At 41.5% G+C, this 21,712-nt stretch overlaps 1 protein-coding gene across 1 annotated transcript; it reads left to right on the forward strand.

The window, feature by feature from the left end:
- The first annotated feature begins 20,377 nt into the window (after window positions 1–20,377).
- Window positions 20,378–21,463, forward strand: LOC147459712 (chlorophyll a-b binding protein type 1 member F3, chloroplastic-like). The gene is made up of 2 exons (XM_086510924.1): window positions 20,378–20,580; window positions 20,735–21,463. The coding sequence occupies exons 1-2, from the start codon at window positions 20,441–20,443 to the stop codon at window positions 21,384–21,386; spliced, it is 792 nt and encodes a 263-aa protein (XP_086367050.1). The 5' UTR covers window positions 20,378–20,440; the 3' UTR covers window positions 21,387–21,463.
- The last annotated feature ends 249 nt before the right edge of the window (window positions 21,464–21,712 follow it).

Here is a 21,712-nt window from a genome sequence, read left to right on the forward strand (position 1 = left end):
GAATGTGCCCTTTTCTTTTGAGATCTGTAAATTTTTTTCAAATTTGAAAAAATAATACCCTTGTATACATATATTTCTATAAGTTTTAAGAACTTTGAATACCCTTCTGTTGAGCTCACGTGATAGGTTACATTTTTCTTCGGTGACCTCCCCAAGAGCGCGCCTACAATAAAATTGAATAGTTTTGGGCCATTTTGGGCTCTTGTCACTTGATTGACTTCATAGACTGGAGATTTGGTGTTTGGTGAGGTTTAGACTCATTTGACAAGCTAAAAGTCAGTCCTCTTTTAGTGTCTTGTGGATGGTAAAGTGATCATGGGCTAATGTATGCATGGGAAAACTGTACTAGAGTGATGTAGGCTATGTGCCAGGTGCGGATCATGCTCATGTGAAAAAATGTGCAAAATGTGCGTAGAACATAGCATATCATCTTTGATGTGCCTAAGATAAAAATTTCATTTTATTGCTATTTATGCCCCTAACTTGCCCTATCTAGCTTCTACTATGTTAGCTATGGTGGATGATGGCCTTGGTTGTGTATCTTGTAGTTGATGTTGTCCTCGATGAGGTTGATGTTCCTCTTTTGAGCCGAGTTGAGCCGAGCTTTACTTGGAGTCACTACTCAATAGTTGTGTGCCCATTGAAGGTCGGTGAGGTTCAAGTGTAATGTGTGGAGTTCTCCCTTGAGTTTGAGGTCAAGCGGATCAATATTTTGCATGAAAGTCCAAAATGTCTCTTTGCAATGAAAATATGGTCATTTTTCTCTATCCTGATGATTTGGGCTCTGATGCACCCCCATCTTTCCATAGTTCTCTAGCATGGTGGCATCAACACATGTGTCAAGTTTGGTCCACAACAGGGCTCTTCATATTCGACGTGCTGAAGATGCTAGGTCAATTTTCCTAGCATTTTTTACACTTTGGAGCTTACCAATGTGTTCTCCCACTAGTGAAGAGACTATGGTTCAAGTTTGGTGCAATTTGAATTTTTGGTGTGGTCGGTTTATTTGTCTTTGTTCCTGAAAGTTTCCAAATTTCCACATGTGTTGTGACCCCTATAGCCCTTGTGGTCGACAAAGTGAAATTCAAAATGCTTCTTGGTATAGCTAGGAACTTACCCCTCATGATTGGAGCAAGTAAGAGATGAAAGATGGTGCATAGAAGTGCATAGAAGGTCGCCAAAATTCTCTAGCTATTTGGCGTTTGAAGTTGGAATCCAATTCTGACATTCTTACTTATTTTGTCTTTTATTAGCTTATAAAAACAAAAAATGAAGAAAATGAGCCAAACTACTCAAAGAAGTTCCATTCCACACTCAGAAAATACTAAAACACTTCTAATGTTATTATTTTGCCATATTTTTGTGGATTGCTCCATTTTGATCAAGATTTTGGCCTAAAAACACACAATACAAGTAAAACTTACTTTATTTTTGGCTTTTTTGACACATATGTACAATATATACACACCTAAGGTTTATCGTATTAGGTTCTCCCGTTCTCCTTGTTATTACGGTATCTAAACTAATTCTCCAAAACATTACCATTTCTTTTCCAAATTCATACACTTGGGTCCACATTTAGATTTCTCCTCCCCGACTTGCTCAAGTACTACAGGACAACACACAATTACTTCAAAACATTACCATTTCTTTTCTAAATTCATACACTTGGGTCCACATTTAGATTTCTCCCCCCCCTCCTTGCTCAAGTACTACGAGACAGCAGAGTATTTTCCCTTGGGTTGTGCAGTGCATGGGCTATAAAGTCGTGTCTATGCATGGGCTATTGAACAATTAATCCCCCAAGGGCACGCTAGTGATGATGATTGTCGATGGTAGTCATCCATGAGTCATACATGTTGATCTTGACATCTAACCACTCCCCCTCGAGCTCAATGCCATGTCTCGTATGCCAAGCATTGCTTGAAATCGTTCTAGTGTCACCACTCCAAGGGCCTTTGTGAAGATATTTGCAACCTACCCATCTGTCACCATGTAATTTAGGTCGATGTCACCTGCTAGGACCCTCTCTCTGATGAAGTGCTAGTGCCAACCTCAATGTGATTTTTCTTGGCATGAAAAAGTGGGTTTTGTGACAATTGTATGCTGTTGAGGTTGTCACAATAGATGACAATCAGCCTCTATACTTGTCCTCCAAAGCAGTGAAGCAGCAATCCTAGCCATGCTACCTCACATGTTGCCCCATTTTACTTTGCCTCTATACTCAAAAGAGAAATTGTAGGTTTCTTCTTGCTACTCCCTGTGATAACACTACTTCCAAGTGAGAACATGAATCTGCTGGTAGACCTGCAATCGTATGTACTACCAATCCAATCCGCATATGTGTAACCATAGAGCTGCAACTCCACATCAGCCTTATAAAAGAGTTCATAATCCAAATTAGCACTCACATAGAGCAATGTGTGCCTCACTGCATCTAGGTGTGGTTTCCTAGGAGATTGCATAAACTAACTCACCAATCCTAATATGTAGCTCAAGTATGAAAGTAAGATAGTCAAGTAGATCAAGTTGTATGACAATCTTCCTGTACATGGTAGCATAATCAAGCACTTGACCTACATCATTCCCCAACTTCAAATTATGATCTAAGGGCATTGAAATTGTCTTACAATAAGCCATACCATACTTTTTCAACATATCCAAAGCATATTGCCTTTGTGACAGTCATACACCTTCTTCTATGCAAATAACTCATTGCCCAAGAAACACTACAAGTCTCCTAAGTCTTTCATGTCAAAATCTTGCATAAGTAGAGACTGTGCACCCTCTACTTTAGCCACATTATCACCTCCAACAACTAAATCATCCACATAGATGCATACTATCACAATTCTTACCTCATTCTTCCACACATACAATGAATGGTCTGCATCAAGCATCTCAAAGCCCAATGAAATGAGGAACGCCACAATCCTCTCATACCAATCTCTAGGTGCTTTCTTCATCCCATAGAATGCTTTCTTTAACCTGCATAAAAGGCCAAGTAGCATCTTATTTGTATAACCTTGTGGTTGCTCCATATACATAGTTTCGTCTAAGTCTCCATTCAAAAATGAATTCTTTACATCCATTTGTTTCAACACCCATTTTAATGCAACAATCACTACAATAAACACACAAATAGTAGCCATCTTAGCTATAGGATTGAAGGTCTCCTCATAATTAATTCCATAAGTCAGTGCATAACGTTTGGCCACAAGTCGAGCCTTGTACTTGCTCACACTGCGATCAACATTATGGTTTATTTTGTAAACCCACTTACATCCAGTTGCCTTATTTTTCTTTATAATGGCACCAATTCTCATGTTCGATTGCAAGCCATCTCTTCATCCATAGATTTCCACCATTTTTCATCCTTGACAGCATCCTCAAAACATGTGGGTTCTACTTCCTCTGTAATCTTCCCCATAAATGCACAATGATGATCCACATATCTATTGTGAGTCAATCTTTGCACGCATTTCTTGCTCTTTCTAATGTGCATGGTCCAAGATCACTTACAAGTGCCCTATTCCCTGCATGAATTCTTCTTGCACACGGATTCTTCACATAGGGTATATCAAAATCCTCATCCAAACTCTACTCGGAACCACTATGATCTCCATCATCATAACCAACACTCAAAGTTGACAACTTACGGGCATTGTTAACTTTTTTCTTTCCTTTCCTTAATACATTTGAAGAGTTTACAAGACTCACTCTTACACGTAACCTGCTATTTCTTGGATTTTCACCATGACTTGCAATAAAGGACCCTTGGGGCCCACTCAAAACTTGTGGCTAAGCACCTGTATTTTTTGCATCCACATTCTCTCTTACATCAGCCCCAAAATCATCTTTTACATCAGCATACCAACTTCCCATTTCATAAAAAATGACATCCTTGCTCACCTCACTTTACCCATGACAGGATTGTAACATTTGTACCCTTTTTGCTCAAGGGAATAGCCAACGAACACACATTTATTTTTCTTTTGGATCAAGCGTACTTCATAGCTCATCCGACACATGCACATAATCAATACATCCGAACACTTTAAACTCTACTACATTTAGTTTTTCACCACTAAAATTTTCTTCAGGTCTCATATCATGTACTATAGCAATAGGAGTCCAGTTCATAATCTAGACACATGTAGCAACAAACTTTACCCAATAAAAATGAGGCATGTTCTCTTGATTCATCAATGCTCTAGACACTTCTGTAATGTGCATGTTCTTTCGCTCAACAACACCATTTGTTGCAGACCATACCTGTATGAAAACTGCCTTGTAAATTCCATGCTTTTTCAAAAAACCATTGAATTCATTGGAGAAGTATTCTCCCCTCCATTTGACCTCAGGCACTTTACATGTTTCCCAATCTATTTTTCAACCATAACTTTGAACTTTTAAAAACGCATAAAGACCTCACTTTTCTGCTTCATGAAGTAGACCCATACCTTCCTCTTATGCTCGTCAATGAGACTCACATAGTATGTATATCCACCCATACATGCAATCATTGTTTGACCCCATACATTTGTATGCACTAAATCAATGAATTCTTGTTTACATGCTTATCACGAGGAAAGGATGCTTTTGCATCCTTTCCAAATTGGCAATATTCACATACTTTTTGCATTTTGACAACTTTAATGAAGGTAACCTTGTAACCATCTTTTTAGTCTGCATCATTTTTAGCATCTACAAATTTACATGAAAAACACATTTGTGCCAAATCTCTATATCTGGAACAACACTTCTGCATTGTGAAAACATGGAAGCATTTACTTCGGGCACATTTATATCCAGAGTAAACAAAATTCTTCCCACTTTATTTCCTTGTGAAACCTACCTTCCATCCCTCTTATGCTCTTTGACAAAGAGACCATTGGAGCTAAACTTGACCTGCAAACCCTGCTCAGCCATTTTCCTAACAGAAACTAGGTTCTTTGTAATGTTGGGCACATGTAGTACATCATTCAGGTACTTCACTTTACCATTTTTCCTAGACAATGACACATTTACTATATGCATGATAGGATGTGTAGTATCATCCCAAGTTTCTACATAACCAAGACTTTGTAAAGTTTGCATTTCCTTAAACCATTCACCATGGCTGGTCATGTGACTTGATGCAGCAGAATCCACATACCAAACATTATCACAATATTTTTCCACATTTGCAGACATAGTATTCAGCATGTGCTACACCACAGATAGCCTCTCAGTCTCATCTCCATTCTTGCTTGTGGTTGCATGATTGTTTTGATGTCTCTTGTCTCAAAAGTCATATTCAATGTGAACATGTCTACTCCTCTTCACAAACTTAAGATAAGAGGTCTACAAAACATAAGGGAAAATACAACATAAAAGGGAAACTAGTACAATGGTCTAGTATGAACCACTAGCGAGTGAGGTGAGTAGATAAGTGTGCCATCACTCCGGTAGGTAGACCACCTCAGTGTAGTACAGTTGTAGTATCACTAGTGAAGGTATGCGTATCCACCTAGGCACGCTAGTGATGATGATTGTCAGTGGTAGTCATCCAAGAGTCGTACATGTTGAGGTTGACATCTCAACACTCAAGTGGTTGAGTAGCTGCTTTGCAATAAGTAGAATAGCTCATTGCATTGACTCTAGAACTTGAATTTTCCAAGGCCTTGATTATGTAATCCTTTTTCAGATTCATTGTGATTCACATATCAAGACCATCCATCCATTTGTCATCAATTTTGACTTCACCATCTACTAGGAGTTGAATCTGAAGGGTATTAAGAGGTAAATCTTGAGAAAGAGAATCCCTTGCCACTTTTCGCTTCAAAACTCAAAAGAGTGCTTTCTCTTGGGATTCCTCAATTGCCTGCTATGGTTTAAGCTTTCTATTCTTTGCAGAAGATCATTAGTCAAGGGTAGATGGTATTTGCAGAGTCGACATCCACTAATCCAATTTTCCATTATTTCTCCATCTAAGGTAGCTAGTTTGATGGAACCACTTGGTGAAACACCTTCAATTACAGAAGGACAACACTCATGTGTCCAAGCCAATGGTATCATAGTGCACCATCAACTTCCATAGATGTTTCACAAATGGAAAATTGTGTTCTAAGTGTACACAAGTAGAGTGTACACTCCTTGTTTCCCTTTGCAACCACCAAATAACTTTTCAAGACCTTCCATAATTTTTCTTGGAATCCAATCCTATGGCCTTCATTATCCAATTCACCTGTAGAGATTAAGCTTCTGCCAAGAGAGAAAACATGCCTGACATCTCTAAACTTCCATTCATTTCCATTTTTCAATTTTAAAAGTTTTCGTTTGCCAACAATTTCACAAGCTTCATCATCCCCCTACTACACATATCCATTGATGATGTAAAGCGTTGAATGCCATTGATGATGTAAAGCAATGCTGAATTGTTCCACCTTTTGTTCAAGGATATTCCAAGCTTCATTTGCCATTGTTGTAGCCTTCTTTGCAAGACCTTCCAATGGAAAATAGATATCCTTTTGGTGGAGATAAATTTTTATCTAGTTCTTCCAATGTTGATAGTTCTTGCTATTGAATTTCTTAATCTTGAACTTACCCTCCTCTACCATCAACCCCATTCAATTTAGGAATATTTTCTACTATATGTATTAGCTATTGAAAAACCTTGCTTTGATACAAGTTGTCCAGATTAATAAGCTACTAAGTAGTGACTAGAGTTGTGTACTTTATGGAGAGAGATAAAACATACACATGAGAGAGAGTAGAGAAGAGAGAGATAAGAGAAGAGAGAGAGATAGAGAGAGAGAGGGATCACACAAGATATACATGGTTCACCAAAGTGCGGGCTACATTCATGGAAAAATAGCCACTCAATGGATTTACACTTCAAACTTGAAGTAATGTATAAAGGTCTTAGAAACCCTTAATGGTTGTCCAACCTAATTCTATCTCTACCTTGTACTTCTTGATCCTTTTACCTCGTCTTTGCATGTGTAGAAGAGGACTTCCGTTATAAATGAAAAGGATCCTCTAAGGACTAACCTCATAAATGAGAGGTAGTCGCCCGTGTGTTGATGCATCCACCTAAAACCGGCCATTGGCCATTGAACACTACCCATCACTCATTGAACATCGACCACCGGACATTGACTACAGGCCATCGGCCATAGATTGTCAACCACTGGCAATGTATTTGCCGGCCATTTTTTGGCCACTGTCTAGCCAATATATTTTTGCAAAAGGGATTTTTTTGGCAAGTGATTTTTCTCATGTATGACGGCCCATCCTCATAACAAGGGCCTTACAAATGTGTTTTACTAGAATATAAATTACAAGAGTAAAGCAGGCTCCATACTTAATAGAACCCACTAATTAGATGCACTCTTGATTCAAAATTGTGGGTCAGATTTGACAGTGGCACTCTAGGTCATTTAAAGGTTTGTGCTAAATGAAACTAAAGAAGAAATCACAATATAAAAGCTAAAAATGATTTGATCAACTTTCAAGAAATGATGAGCAAGTGGCAAGGCTAGATAGTTTGCCAATCAAATACACAAATGAGCTCCTATAGCTATCAATAGAGGCATCCAAAATCCTTGAAAAGGAGCTAGCTAATAAATCTAGCTCTAAACCTGAGTTGAGAGAGATGGCACAGGTTTTATTCAAAGTGTCGATCAAAGAAAATTAGCTAGATCCAACATGATGGTGACAAGCACAAGTGAAAAATGGACCCCACCGAAATCTAGGCCAGGACCGTGCACACCAAACTCATCACAGGGAGTAAACAGGAGGCACCACCTAGCTTTGAGTAACTAGGATGCGGAAAACAGTGATTAAAATAACACTAATACAACACACCATAGAGAGAGAGTGAGAGATGTATACTTCGATGATGAAAACCCCTTGGGATGTGAGGGCAATCTTGATTCAAAGTGGTGTTTACAAAAAACTTAGCTGCAGCGAGATGGAGACCGTGGTGAGAGAGAGAGAGAGAGAGAGAGAGAGAGAGAGAGAGAGAGAGCCTATAGTGCATTCTCTAGGAAAAATTCCATATGCACAGAGATCCTACTACTGTGTGTGGTGACCCTTGGAGTCAGTGTGTAAGCATGGCTTCCTTCTCAAGTGTTGACTCTCAAGTACTCCCTTAATAGTGACCTCTCATTGTTGTTTTATTGGTGCAAGCTGCATTAGTTTAGGATAATTTGATTAGGTTAGGGCCCTAATCAAGAGAGACAAAGCAAGGAGCCGGGTCCCAGATGGTTGGCCCATGCTTTGTTTTAGGAGAATTTTAAAATGGTATTACCTAGGTGGGCCTTTGTGACCGTCACACCTAGAGAGAGGTGGCAATATATAGTTGGTTTTTTATACAAGGTTTTGGCTTGAAAATAGAAAAGTAGATTACCCTACGGATGTTTACTAATGAGTTGCAACATGGATGAGATGTTGGTGAATGGAGAAATTTGTTGGTGCATCGGTATAGCACGTTCGTCACTTTTGGGGCTGGCCGGGCATTCCTTCGGCCTCTTTCTTTGAATGATGGTCTCCATTGAGTGTTCTTGCTCTGTTTGTCTTCATTGCTTTGGGCATCGGTGTCAAGTTTCTTTGGTATTTCTTCTTGTACGTGCATATGGCATGCGTGTGATTCTTTGAATGTGCGCATGCACGTATGCGTACAGTGTATGTATGTGTGTGTATGTGAGTTTGTGTGTATGTAACTGTGTGAGTGTCTAGGTTCTTGTGTGTGTGTGTGTATGGGGAAAGAGAGTGTGTACGAGTGTATGGTAAGACAGAGGGAGATATATTTTGCTGAGAACGAGAGAGAGAGAGAGAGAGAGAGAGAGAGAGAGAGAGAGAGAGTTCCTCTCATGGAAAATAAGGGAGAGAGAGAGAGAGAGAGGGTGGTGGCCCCTGCCTAGTGATGACACAAGAAAGGAGAGAGAGAGAGAGAGAGAGAGAGAGAGAGAGAGAGAGAGAGATCGTGAGTGAAAGAGAGGGAGAGAGAGGGAGGGAGAGGGTGTGAGTGTGTGTGTGTGTGGGTGGGTGGGGAATGAGAGAGAGAGAGAGAGGGTTACGGTCCCCTCGGGTTGACGAACGGTAGGGAGAGAGAGAGCCTTAGACTGCATGGAGACGAACGAGAGGGAGAGGGGGGTGGGCGATAATGGAGGAGAGAGTGTGGGGGGGGGGGGGGGATAATGGAGGAGGGAGGGAGGGTCATGCCATGCTTGGCAGCCCACTACATGAGCATGGAGGGGAGGTGGGGTGGCAGCAACAAAAAAACATTTTTATTTTTTACTGGCATTATGAAGCTCCCCGATTGGGGTTGGTTCTTGTGGCCATAGATTTTCAAACCCAGCCATCATTAGCCCTCCCCTTCTGGGTAGAGGCATTCATACCTCTAGCTCTGCTTTTGATTCTCTAGCAGAGCAGAGTTGGAGGGCTCTCTCTCCTCTGGAATATCTACCATGAACTCCGCAACAAAAATGAAGAAGCACCTTTTGAGCCTCCATCCATTGACTCTTGTCTTGTGAATTGGACCATTAGCTTCCATCAATTTGTAGCTACCATTGGCATATCGCCTTTTGACGATGAATGGCCCTTCCCATCTTGGCTGAAACTTCTTATCTTTCCTAGTGTTAAATTTGTTCTCGTATCTCAATACTAACATGCCTTTATGCAGACCCTTCTCCTTAAGCCCTTAAATTATTGTGAGTTGGCGTCATTCTGCTTGCATTGCATAGTGGTTGATTGCATCTTCCCTATCTAGTTAAAGCCTTTCTAGATCCAAGATTTGGTTACAGAAATCGGAAATTGGGCACTGTAACTGGCTAGCCATGACTCACAAGCTGGCTATTTGAACCTCAATGGGTAGAATGGCCTCCTTTCCATATCCTAGATGGAAAGGGGTGAAACCTAGTGACGTTTAGAACGTCGTGTGGTAGGCCCAAAGAGCACATGTGAGATGCTTATCCCAGTCACTTGTGTGGCTATTCACATGCTTTGTGATGATCTTATAGATCTTGCCATTCACCTTTTCTACTAGACCATTGCACTGTGGATAGTATGGAGTGGAGTGTCGACGTGTGATACCTAGGTTTCTCATCAATTCTCCCACCAAGTCACCTCTGAAACTTGGCCCTCTATCAGATATTATCTCTAGAGGTGTGCCAAAGCGGCAACAGATGCGCTCAAATATGAACTTTTCCACTTCTTGGGTTGTAATGCATGTGGTGGCTGCTACTTCTACCCATGGGGTCATGTAGTCTACACAAACTAGAATGTACAGTTTACCTGATTGTGCCCTCGGTAAAGGAACAAATGCATATATTCCCCACTTTGCAAACGAGCCATATGAGATGATAGGAGTCTATGGCTCATAGGCTAGTGTTGGACTCATAGGTTAGTGTTTGATCACTAGACACTTGACAAGCTCTGCATGTTTTACACCAATGATGTAGCACATCCCTATTCAGACTAGGGCAAGAGAATCCTTCCTGTAGAACATTCCTACTAGTAATATCTAGAGCAAAGTGGCCACCGCAAACACCATCATGGCAACTTGAGAACACCTCTTTGATTCCGCTAGAGATTGGCACTCGTCGGAGAATTTGGTCTTTGCCCTTGCAATACAAGGGTTTTTTTTATAAGGCGGTATCTTGTTGCCTTTTGGACAATCGATTGTTTCAAGCTCTTCCTATACCCTTCAGGACATTCTCCTGTATCAAAGCTGATGATTTTAGGCATAGCATCGCTACCTAAAAGAGGGGCAGCTTCAATTTGATTGCTCCATATGGGAACATCTTGTATTTTCTCGTTGTTTAGAGAATCTGCTTCTTGATTTTTTGCCCTAGAAATAATTGCATTGCTTCAAACTTTCTTAAAAGATCCGTAAATTGGTATAATTGGCCAAGCAAGACTTGATTTTTACAAATCCAAGTGCCATTTATCTGCTCTATTAAGATCATGGCATTGCTTGTGAGGGCCATGGTCGGGGACCACCGACTGCACCATCTCCAAATCGATATACCGTGATCTCCGACATCCCTCCTGCTTGAGACCTACACCAAGAGAGGACTCCTCCTGCTCTTCGATGCCAACTCAAGGGGGTGATAACATTCACTTTCTCTCATATGGATCCCTTAGCCCCGAAGAACCTTTTCTTACCGATCATGCTTATCGAAGTCATCAGACTAACTTGGAACTCAATCTTCTAGGGTCAACTGGTGGGAGTTCTCTAATTCACCCTTGGTTCAAGGTCATTGACGTTTTTTTCCCGGTTATGACCGAGCGCAACCGTCAATGCATTCGCTTAAGGTGAGTGTATTATAATCTACACGAATCCCTCGATCCAAAGTTTTACTCCCGCTCCGTATATCAGAATCCCTTTTCCCCACTCTTGACTTTACTTCTAGGACAACATATAATTGGCTTCAACTTTCTGACCAACAATCAACCCTCTGGAATCTGCCCACCCACCGAACCGTTTGATAAATACACCATCCCAAGGTAATACTATGATACTAGAAAATAATATTCCAATCATGTCGAACCAAGAATACACTTCAAGCATTTGAAAGCAGCATGCAAACTATTTTATACCCTTGTAGATGTGCATTTATCAGGTCGTTCCCACCTTTTTCCCTTTATAGAATACTTTTACTTCCATTTTCCTTTAATATTAGTAAAATTATCTAGTTATCTTTCAAGCAATCACATATACTTCTCGAGGCATATCCCTATCCTTGTCCCAGGACTCGGCTATCCTGTCTCTTCTACCACATGTGGAGGTGGTGCCTTTATACAAATTCCAATTCTTATCTTTTTTTATCTTGTGTGGGACTTTAGGTTTGTTTTGAATCCATAATCCGGAGAAGAAGAGCAAAGGTCCTGCTGATGAGGAAAATTGTGGAATAGCCCATTTAGGTTCCTAGTCTTTCCAAGGTTCCTTTTTTACCAAACAATTTGAAGAGTTTCTTGATTAAACCACATCCTCCTCCCTTATCATGATCCCTCTATGGACCCTTTTCCTTTCTCCTTTTCCCCGTCAGCATCACGCCTACCTAGACTAGGTCGATTTGCCGGGTCACATCCACCCACTTAGGACACACTCCCATTCAATCCCATTTCTAGGGCAATTAATGAAATCGAGCTCAAAACATAAGACCAAGGGTTATCAATCCTAGCCAAAAAAGACCATCCCCCGTTGTATCCCACAAGTAAACACTTGCACGGGCCTTTTTTCAAACATGAAGACAAGTTTACAGTTCAATCTCTATGTTATGCTAGGTCTATCCACGTCAATCTTCTTGGTAAAGTTTTTAATCTTAGTTTAAATTTAGATTAATCTCCTTGAGTTATAATCCCTTAATTCCTATTTCCTTTTAATTTTATACTCAAAGAAGACCTTAGAAATCAACGAATCTCTTGGAATTTTAAGGTTTTGTCGTGATCAACGTTTCCGGTTATTCCCGACCTTGAGAATCTCATTTTGGTCCCTTTTCATCATTTTCCATCCACGGGGAATCTCCATGGAATTGATGGGAGCTTGATGTTCAAGCAACACGGTTATGACATCCGTGAAGCTATCCGCTTACTCCCCCCTTCGAATAAAACAAACTTGAAAGTAGACAAACTTGAAATGAACAATGCATATGCTTTCTATAATGAGTTGTTCTTTGGTGCATCTATGCGTGGTACACAGAAACTTTGAAATGCACCAACTTGCAATCTTGGACAATTAATCAGAAACTTCCTTTGAGTGCTTATGCAAGAGTGAAATTCTTCTATGTACGGTAGTGTAAAAATTACAAAGTTCTTAAGAGTGGACATGCTAGTGTATCATAAAATATGCTGATAGCCGTTTTTCGGCTCTTTGTAATTGCCACAGTGAGTTACCTCACCCTACCAAAATCACCCAAACACTGTGGCTATCCCTACCATTTCACTGTACATAGGCGTGCGTGAGTCACGGGACTTTTCCCATGTCTTCTTAAAAAACCCTCAATTAGCTAGTCATTGGGCTAGTTGAGCCAAAAAATATAAAAAATATAAGTATATTATGGCCCATGCGTATGTAAATATTTCTTTGTATATAGGGCCTAAATAAAAGATTTTTTATAATTATTTTGGTATTTATTTAAATATTTCTACCTAGGTGTGTGTTATTTATGCTCTGTACATTACCACAATTTTTCTTACCATTTTTCATACTCTTTATTCCATATAGAAATATTTTCATGTAAGCTTCTCTTATATTTGGTGAAACTCCACCCCAACAAAAATCCAAAAAAACTAGTTTTATTTATGTGTATATTTTTTCACTATTGTGATTTTTCCCTTCCTACATCTATTTTGTTTTTTTTCTAAAAAATTAGAACACCAAAAATATTTATCTTTTTATGGTAACCTCATAATGAGAGAGATTTATTTTGACCCCTTTATATTTTTTCCACTTATATTATTTATATTTGACATGTACATATTTTTTAGACCCCTCAATATTTGATTTTCTTAGTTGTACTATTCACTTATATCACAATCTCAACAATATCTTCAATTATAGACCTACCAAATAAGGTCAAGGGTAGGTGGCATGCATACATGCACTATGGAGGGCTCACTCTTGGAGGTATTCAAAAGAATCATCCAAAGAAGGACCCCACAAAGACCTTGTGCAGTGGAAAAAAACGGTCGGTTTTGCTGAATTTTTAAAGTTCACTTGCTCTCCGAATTTGAAAAGGTGATACAAACAAAAGTTGTAGCTCGTGGGCTGAACTTTTGTCTCAATTTTTTTCATATTTTTTTGAGCTACGAGCTGTGAGCTATGATTTTATTAGTGGACCCCAGTTTTCCCATGCTATGCAGCCACACTCTCTCTTCCACTTTATCATTTTCCTCTTTCACACACACTTCTCCACTTATCATCCCCACCTCTCTCACCACTCCTCTCTGCACCCTACTCACCTTCTCCTCAACCTTGAAGAATAAGAGAAACCATGGTGAACTCATACCTCCCACACACAATTCCATTCCAAAATTGACCACCTAGTCTCATTTTTCCTCCTCCAATTTACCCATATCTATCAAAAAAACCACAAAATTCAGACTCTTCTCTTAAAAGACAGCATCATGGTGGTTGATTACTCAGCTTCAATTACCTTGTCTCTCAAGGAAGGTCAAGAGTGGAGAAAAAATGTACCGTCAAAGCTAGTGGACCGTCAACAAGCGTCAAAATTGGCCCTACTCAAGACACTTGGAGCATCAACCTTGTAAGAAATCCACCTTTTCTTACCTCTTAAGAGTTTTTCTTCCTTATTTGTATCCTACATGGATACTCCCATTGTAAATATCCAATTCCATTTGTAAATTAATACTAACTCTACTAACACTAACCCACTATGAAAAGTCCTATCACCTCCATTTCTCTCCTCTCTCTTTCCCCACCAACTTCTTGATAATTCCAAGCAAAAGAAATTAGATAAATTGCTGAAAATCTAACCCAACCATGGTTAGAGGAGTAACCCTAGCCTTCAAAATTGCTATAAAAGGAGGGTGTAGCTAGCACAAAAGGGGGGAGCCATAAGCAAGAGCACTATGCTATAGCTTGAGAAGCCAAGCTCAACCTCTCTAGAAGGAGCTCTTGAGTGGAAGCTCATTGTCTTATACATGTGCATGTGTTGTAATAGGGGATTAGCAAGGGAACTCTATGCCATTGTAAGAGAGAGAGTGATCATTCAATTGAGAGTAGGAAATCTATCATTTCTCCTACTAGTGTAAGCCCAACATTTGCTGAATCAAGGAGGGTGGATTTGGACTAAGCTTGGATACTTTGTCTCCTTTCCAACGTGAAGTAATGGACAACAATGATGCGTAAGTGTCTTGGTGTTTTTTGTTAAGTTCTTGATAGCTTGTCTCTGGTGTTGTCATCAATCTAGCCTTAAATCCCACATACTGTAAGAAGGCGACAGGGTGGAGAGGACTCCCCTGGCCTTAAGACAGTGATTGGGGTGGCTTTTCTTGTGATGTGTTGTGGTGAAATTTACGCAAGCTATGTTGAACAAATACTAATCTCACTTTGATTTGTCATGACAGATTTGTAAGAAGGTATTAATGCAACAAGCACCCCCTCCCCCTTTCTCTCTCTTTCTTAAATATATAGTTGTGTTTGCTTGATCATTGCCGATACGTTTCAAAGCAGCCCGAGCACTTTCTCTCTCTCTCTCTCTCTCTCTCTCTCTCTCTCTCTCTCTCTCTCTCGTGTTTTAGTGTGTGAGAGTGTTCCATTGGTGTTAGGGTTAGTGTAAATTCCTTGCTTGTTTGTGGGTTGCTCTAACGATTCTCCTCTTTTGCGTCCTAGTTCGCTCTTAAACTAGGTGGTGCCCCTTGTGTAGTTGGGATTTGGCTGTGGGTTTGTTGTTTTGGTTTGTGTTGTGTTGTGTCCCAGCCCCATTGAGCAGCACGGGAGCCTTGAAGGGTGTCTAGAGGTTGCTCTTCTTGTTGCCCGCCCTGGACCGCCTCAATGCATGTAATCATGTATGAATGATTAAAAAATTCTTCTTCAAGAAGCGATGTAGTCATACCTCTACTACGGTGGAGAGGATTAATTTTGTTGCTAGAAGAGGCTTATGGTTTTGGAACTTCCCATTTGGTAAGAGGGAAAAGAGGGGATGACTAATAGAATTTAAGTAAGCATGGAAGTAAATCTCTTTCAAGGAAGGGAAATAACAAGATAACCTTACCGTAGTGTGTATATGGTAGGGCCTTTTCCTTGCTTTGGAAAAGCAACGACGAAGTGTGTTGACATAACCGCTCTTTTCTACTTCACTTTGCTTGAAAACCACCGATTTGGCTATGTGAATAAAAAGAGGTTAAGAAAATTCAAGCGATGGAAATCTTGTAGGTTAGAAGAGATAATGTGAAGAGTGTAATGGTAATTTGGATTATGGTTATGGCTTCTCTTGAGGAGAGAGGTGTGTGTAGGGTGTGTATGAAGGAGGATTAGCTTTGTCTTTCATAGCTCACTATCAAGCTTGCACTTTCAAAATGTGAAGAGTGGGCTTCACTGAAGTAATGGTGGAGTATGTCAACTCCCAAAGGCCACGCACCATATCTGTGGTCATACACCATACCATGGTGGCTTCACGAATCAATTTCCAAACAGGGGCTAAGAGAAATCCTAAGCCCATGGAAAACAAGGGTTCTAATGAGCCTAAGGGGAAGGACAATGTCCAAAAGTCTCCTAAGGGCAATTACAATAACAACAAAGCTAAGGAGAAAAGAGTTTACAAAGGCAAAAATAAACTCTCTCCTGAAGAGTTTGAGCATTATCGCAAGGATAACCATTGTTTCAAATGCGGTGAGCAAGGGCATGTGTACCATGCTTGGCCCCAAAAGAACACCCAACATGAGCCTCCTAGAGCTACCTTGGTTCAAATCCAAGAAGAGGAAGCTCACACAAAGGATCTCCTCTATGCCATGCTTGGGGAAAGGGAAGAGAACATGATGCTTTTATTCTCTTTGACCCTAGTTCTACTCACAATTTCATATCCACAGAGTTGACCACCAAGCTAGGCATCCAAGCATATGAGATGGGAGATGTCCTACCCACCGATGGTGCTTTCAAGGGGCAAGAAGCTTTAGCCATTCCGTCAATTGGGAAATTGAGGCTCCATGTCCAAAGCTATGTGGACAAAGAGGACTTCTTTATCTCTCCTCTCAAGCACGAGGATGTAATCCTAGGGGCACCATGGTTTGATTGCATGGCTGCCAATGTTAAATTCACTGAAAGGAAAATCTACTTTAGGTTTAGGGAAAAAGATTTGTACATAGATGCTAAGGAGATGGGTAACACCATACCCATTGTACATACGCAAGCTTTCAATAAGTCAATAAAGATCTTTATTTCTGTGTACATAATTTTTGTTAAAGATTCTCAAAATGAACCTAATGCTTTAGCAAAAGAAAACATAAACAATCACAAGGAATTAGAGCTATCCAATTCCTCAAGAGATTTCAAGATGTCTTTATTAACGACATCCCTTGTGAATTACCTCCTAAACGAGGCAATGATGAACATGCAATCGAACTTCTTCTAGGAAGTTCACCGCCTAATAAACCTCCTTATAGAGTTTCTCAAGCTCAACAAGAGGAGATTATGCGGCAAGTGCATGAGTTAGTTGAGAAGGGCATGGTTAGGTCTAGCTCATCTGCATTTTGTTCACCCGTACTATTAGTGCAAAAGAAACAATAAACATATCGTATGTGTGTCGACTATGGAGCACTAAATAGGATCACTATCAAAAATAGGTTTCCCATTCCATGGGTAGAAGACCTATTTGATAAGCTACAAGGGTCGACCTACTTTAGTAGAATTGACCTAAAAAGTGGCTACCATCAAATAAGGATAGTTGATCAAGACATTGTAAAGACCGCATTTTGCACTATGTTTGGTCTTTACGAATACATTGTCATGCCTTTTGGCTTGACCAATGCACCAGCCACATTCAACCGCTTAATGGAGAAGCTATTTAGGCCTCACCAAACCTTTACTGGAGTGTTCTTTGATGATATTATCATCTACTCTAATTCATTAGACGAACACAAGCAACACCTCTAGGTAATATTTCAAGTCTTAAGAGAGAATAAACTTTATGTTAATCGAAAGAAGTGAGTTTTTCTTACAAGAGATTCAATATTTAGGTCACATTATCTCTCAAGATGGCATCCAAATGGATCCATCAAAGCTAGAGGTAATAAAAGGATGGCCTAATCCAAGGAATCTTCATGAACTAAGAAGCTTTATAGGTATGTGTGCATACTATAGACGCTTCACAGAAAAGTTCTCACTAATAGCACGACCATTACATGACCTAACAAAGAAAAACGTTAGGTTTACATGGTCTGCCAAGGAGAACAATGCTTTCGAAAAGCTTATCTCTCAACCTGTGCTTACATTGCCGGATCTCTCAAAGCCATTTGAGGTCCAATGTGATGCTTGTGGTGATTGCCTTGGAGCTGTCTTGCTCCAAGAAGGGCACGCCATAGCCTATGATAGCCGAAGGCTCGACCCTGTTGAGCAAGCTCTAGGCATATATGAAAAGGAACTCCTTGCAGTTCTACATGCCTTAGACTCATCTAAGCACTATTTGTTGGGGACTCCTTTCATTCTACGGACGGGTCACCAAAGCCTTAAGTACTTAATGACACAGACCAAGCTCTTCGACGAACAAATGAGGTGGGCAAATTTCCTTTCGCAATTTCATTTTCATATTTCTCACATTGCTGGCAAGCATAAGCAAGTAGCCGATGCACTCTCAAGATGGTCGAGAGTGAATGCGGTTTCCATAGCAACTCACAATGATCTATCTTCTATGATAGATGAGTATGTTATTGATCTCGATTTTAGAAATGTGATTTCAGCCCTTGCACAAGGGAAGAAAGAGGAATCATTTACTTTACAAGATGGTTATCTTCTCTATGGCAATAGACTATGCGTTACTAACTCACTACGTGAGAAAGTAATGTATGAATCTCATGCTCCTCCTTATGCGGGGCATAGAGGGATTCAGTCTACCCTAAAAGGGATTGAAACATATTTCTATTGGCCTACCATGAAAGCAAACATACAAGAGTATGTTTTTAAATGAGTGGTATGCCAAAAGTCGAAGTTTGATAGACAAAATTTGTGATTCATGATTTTCGTTGATGATTACTCATGGCATACATGGGTATATCCACTTAAGGCTAAGTGCGATGTGGCAGTACTACATAGCGTTCCATGGACTGATGTGTCAGCAAGACAGAGGCTACAGAGTGTCCTGATTGCTAAGTGTTCCGACTGCTGAGTTGGCAAGCATCGACAACATGCAGCCTGAAATTATGCCTTATAATCAGCAACCAACAGATGTACGGCTCAAAGAGCTCGCCCCCCGACCCTGGAATTTTACGGAGGAGTTTAGATTAAACAAGTAAAAAACTTGATTCCATCATCATTTATAGGGCATTATGGCCCTAGAAAGGCTTGTCAGAGCCTTACTGGGGTCATCTAATGGCTTGTAGATGTTCCTTGAGCCTTTTTCCAGACATGAGGTCTAGCTTAGCTATTTCCACTAGCTCAACAACGTGCTACTTTATTTTTCAAGCCTTGTGTCTCCTAGCTTAGAGAGAGAAAATCACATTTCTAGCTTCAAACACATGCTCTTTTATGTGAGATAAAAAAACCATCTTGAAGATCTAAAGTTACTTCTTAGCTGCCTTTGATTAGATCCATTTTGACAACACCTATGGTACTAAATATGTTGGCACACTGTAATTGCCACTATATAGTAGCTATGACGTGCCATGACTGTCTCTTAACTGTACTGATGGTTGACCTCATAACTTTTGAGTCTGCACATGCACACTGGCTTCATGGCTAGTTGTATGCTACTAGGATTGTCAAAGTATATGAAAATCTTCTAGCCAAGATGCAACCTGAAACCATCGAGCATCATGTGTGAAGTCAAGCTACCTCACGAGCTATTGCTACCTTAGATGACACGGTGGACAAGGGCAGTGCAACAACTGAGACTACAATGCAACATGATGCGATTGGAATGACGATGAGTGCTACTAGGTGAGGAAGGATGATGATGATGTTTTTTAAAAGGGGGGTTTGAGGGACTGAAGAGAGTGCAAGGCAAGATTGAGATAGCCAATGAGAGCATTGAGAGTATGCAACGCTCACAACCAAAGGGGTTAATCGATAAAAAATGTTGAAGATTAAGTTGGGGACTAGGGGCATGAGGCATCTCTCAAAATTAGTGTGGCTTTGGTGCAATCGTATTAATGAGACAAAGGTGTGATGTATTAGGGCAGGTTCAAATTGCACACCAACCCTCAAAGTCTCTCTTGCTTTGCATGCACATTTAGTTCACATTATGAATGGACAAGGTCAAAAGTAACATCTTACATACATCCTTTAACAAATGAGGATGAGGATTGGTCTCGTGGCTACAACAATACTCTTTATCCTCCTGGGGTCAATGGTTCAAGTCTTCCCCGCATTTGGTGGTGAAAAGATCGCGAACATGGTGCTTGTCCGGGGGTAAGAGACCGCTCGTTTGATCGCGGGTCCGGAAACGATGGCTTCCTTGTACGCTCCAACCATTCTTTGCCACGAAGGATGTGCTGGAGGGCTTGGACCGCCCAACCTATTAGCATTTCAAAGATCAATTTGGCCGGGCAATGGCTCAAGAGGAATGTATCTCGTGGCGTGGGAGGAGCGCGCATCCACGAGAGCGCACGCGAAGGGGAGAGGCGAACCCCCATTGGCTCGCCCGATCATGGCTGGCCCTCGCTCCAATCCCTCCAGAGTCCAAACCCACATTTTAAAACGCCCCGGCAGCCTATACAGCGCTTACTCTTCTTCATTCGCCTTGCGCGTACGTACAAGACTGAATTTCAAGCAGTTATGGCCTCCACCACCCTCTCCTCCTCCCTCTGCGGCCAGGCTGTCCTGAAGCAGCAGGTCAGCGAGCTGTCGCGCAAGGTGGGCGCCTATGAGGCCCGCGTGCAGATGAAGACCAGCAAGGGCTCCAGCAGCAGCATCTGGTGAGACGTTAACATACTCATGTGCAATTTCTGTTTGGTACCAGATCAAGAGTACGTCTGCGCTACTAAGCTCGATCATTGGGGCGACACCTGCATTGCAATTAATTTGAATTGTCATTTACTGACGTATGCATGTTGCTTCCTTGCCTTGCAGGTATGGACCGGACCGCCCCCTCTACCTGGGCCCCCTCTCCGGTTCTCCCCCTTCCTACCTCACTGGGGAATTCCCCGGGGACTACGGCTGGGACACGGCCGGCCTGTCCGCCGACCCTGAGACCTTCGCCAAGAACCGGGAGCTGGAGGTCATCCACGCGCGTTGGGCGATGCTTGGCGCCCTGGGCTGCGTCACCCCGGAGCTGCTGGCCAAAAACGGCGTCCCGTTCGGCGAAGCCGTCTGGTTCAAGGCCGGCTCGCAGATCTTCAGTGACGGCGGGCTGGACTACCTGGGCAACCCCGGCCTGATACACGCTCAGAGCATCCTCGCCATCTGGGCCTGCCAGGTCATCCTCATGGGCGCTGTGGAGGGCTACCGAGTGGCCGGCGGCCCGTTGGGCGACGTGTCGGACCCCGTCTACCCGGGCGGCCAGTTCGACCCCTTGGGCCTGGCCGACGACCCTGAGGCGTTCGCCGAGCTTAAAGTGAAGGAGCTTAAGAACGGCCGCCTCGCCATGTTCTCCATGTTTGGCTTCTTCGTGCAGGCCATCGTCACCGGAAAGGGCCCCATCGAGAACCTCTCTGACCACCTCGCCGACCCCACCGTCAACAACGCCTGGGCCTATGCCACCAACTTTACCCCAGGCTCCTAGATGTATTGCAAACCCCAAATCTCTTTTCTTTTCGCTTCTTGTAAAATATAAGGTTGTGATTTGTTGACATTTGAGGATGTACTGAAATGTCCCCCCTCTCTCTCTCTCTCTCTCTCTCTCTCTCTCTCTCTCACACACACACACATTAATGTGGTATGGGCCCATATTGCTTCAAAATACCTTTCTCCAAATGCAGCTCCACTCTTTTGTAGTACATGGCTCGACTTCCAAGATTTCGACTCGAATAAATAAATTATCATACATATATAAGACGTCTTCTAGTATTGTTTGTGCAAACCTCAAGTAACCTAGAATCGAGTGAGTTG

The sequence above is a fragment of the Adiantum capillus-veneris genome, chromosome 4 (genome assembly GCF_014529385.1).
Source record: "Adiantum capillus-veneris isolate H3 chromosome 4, ASM1452938v2, whole genome shotgun sequence".
Classification (NCBI taxonomy): domain Eukaryota; kingdom Viridiplantae; phylum Streptophyta; class Polypodiopsida; order Polypodiales; family Pteridaceae; genus Adiantum; species Adiantum capillus-veneris.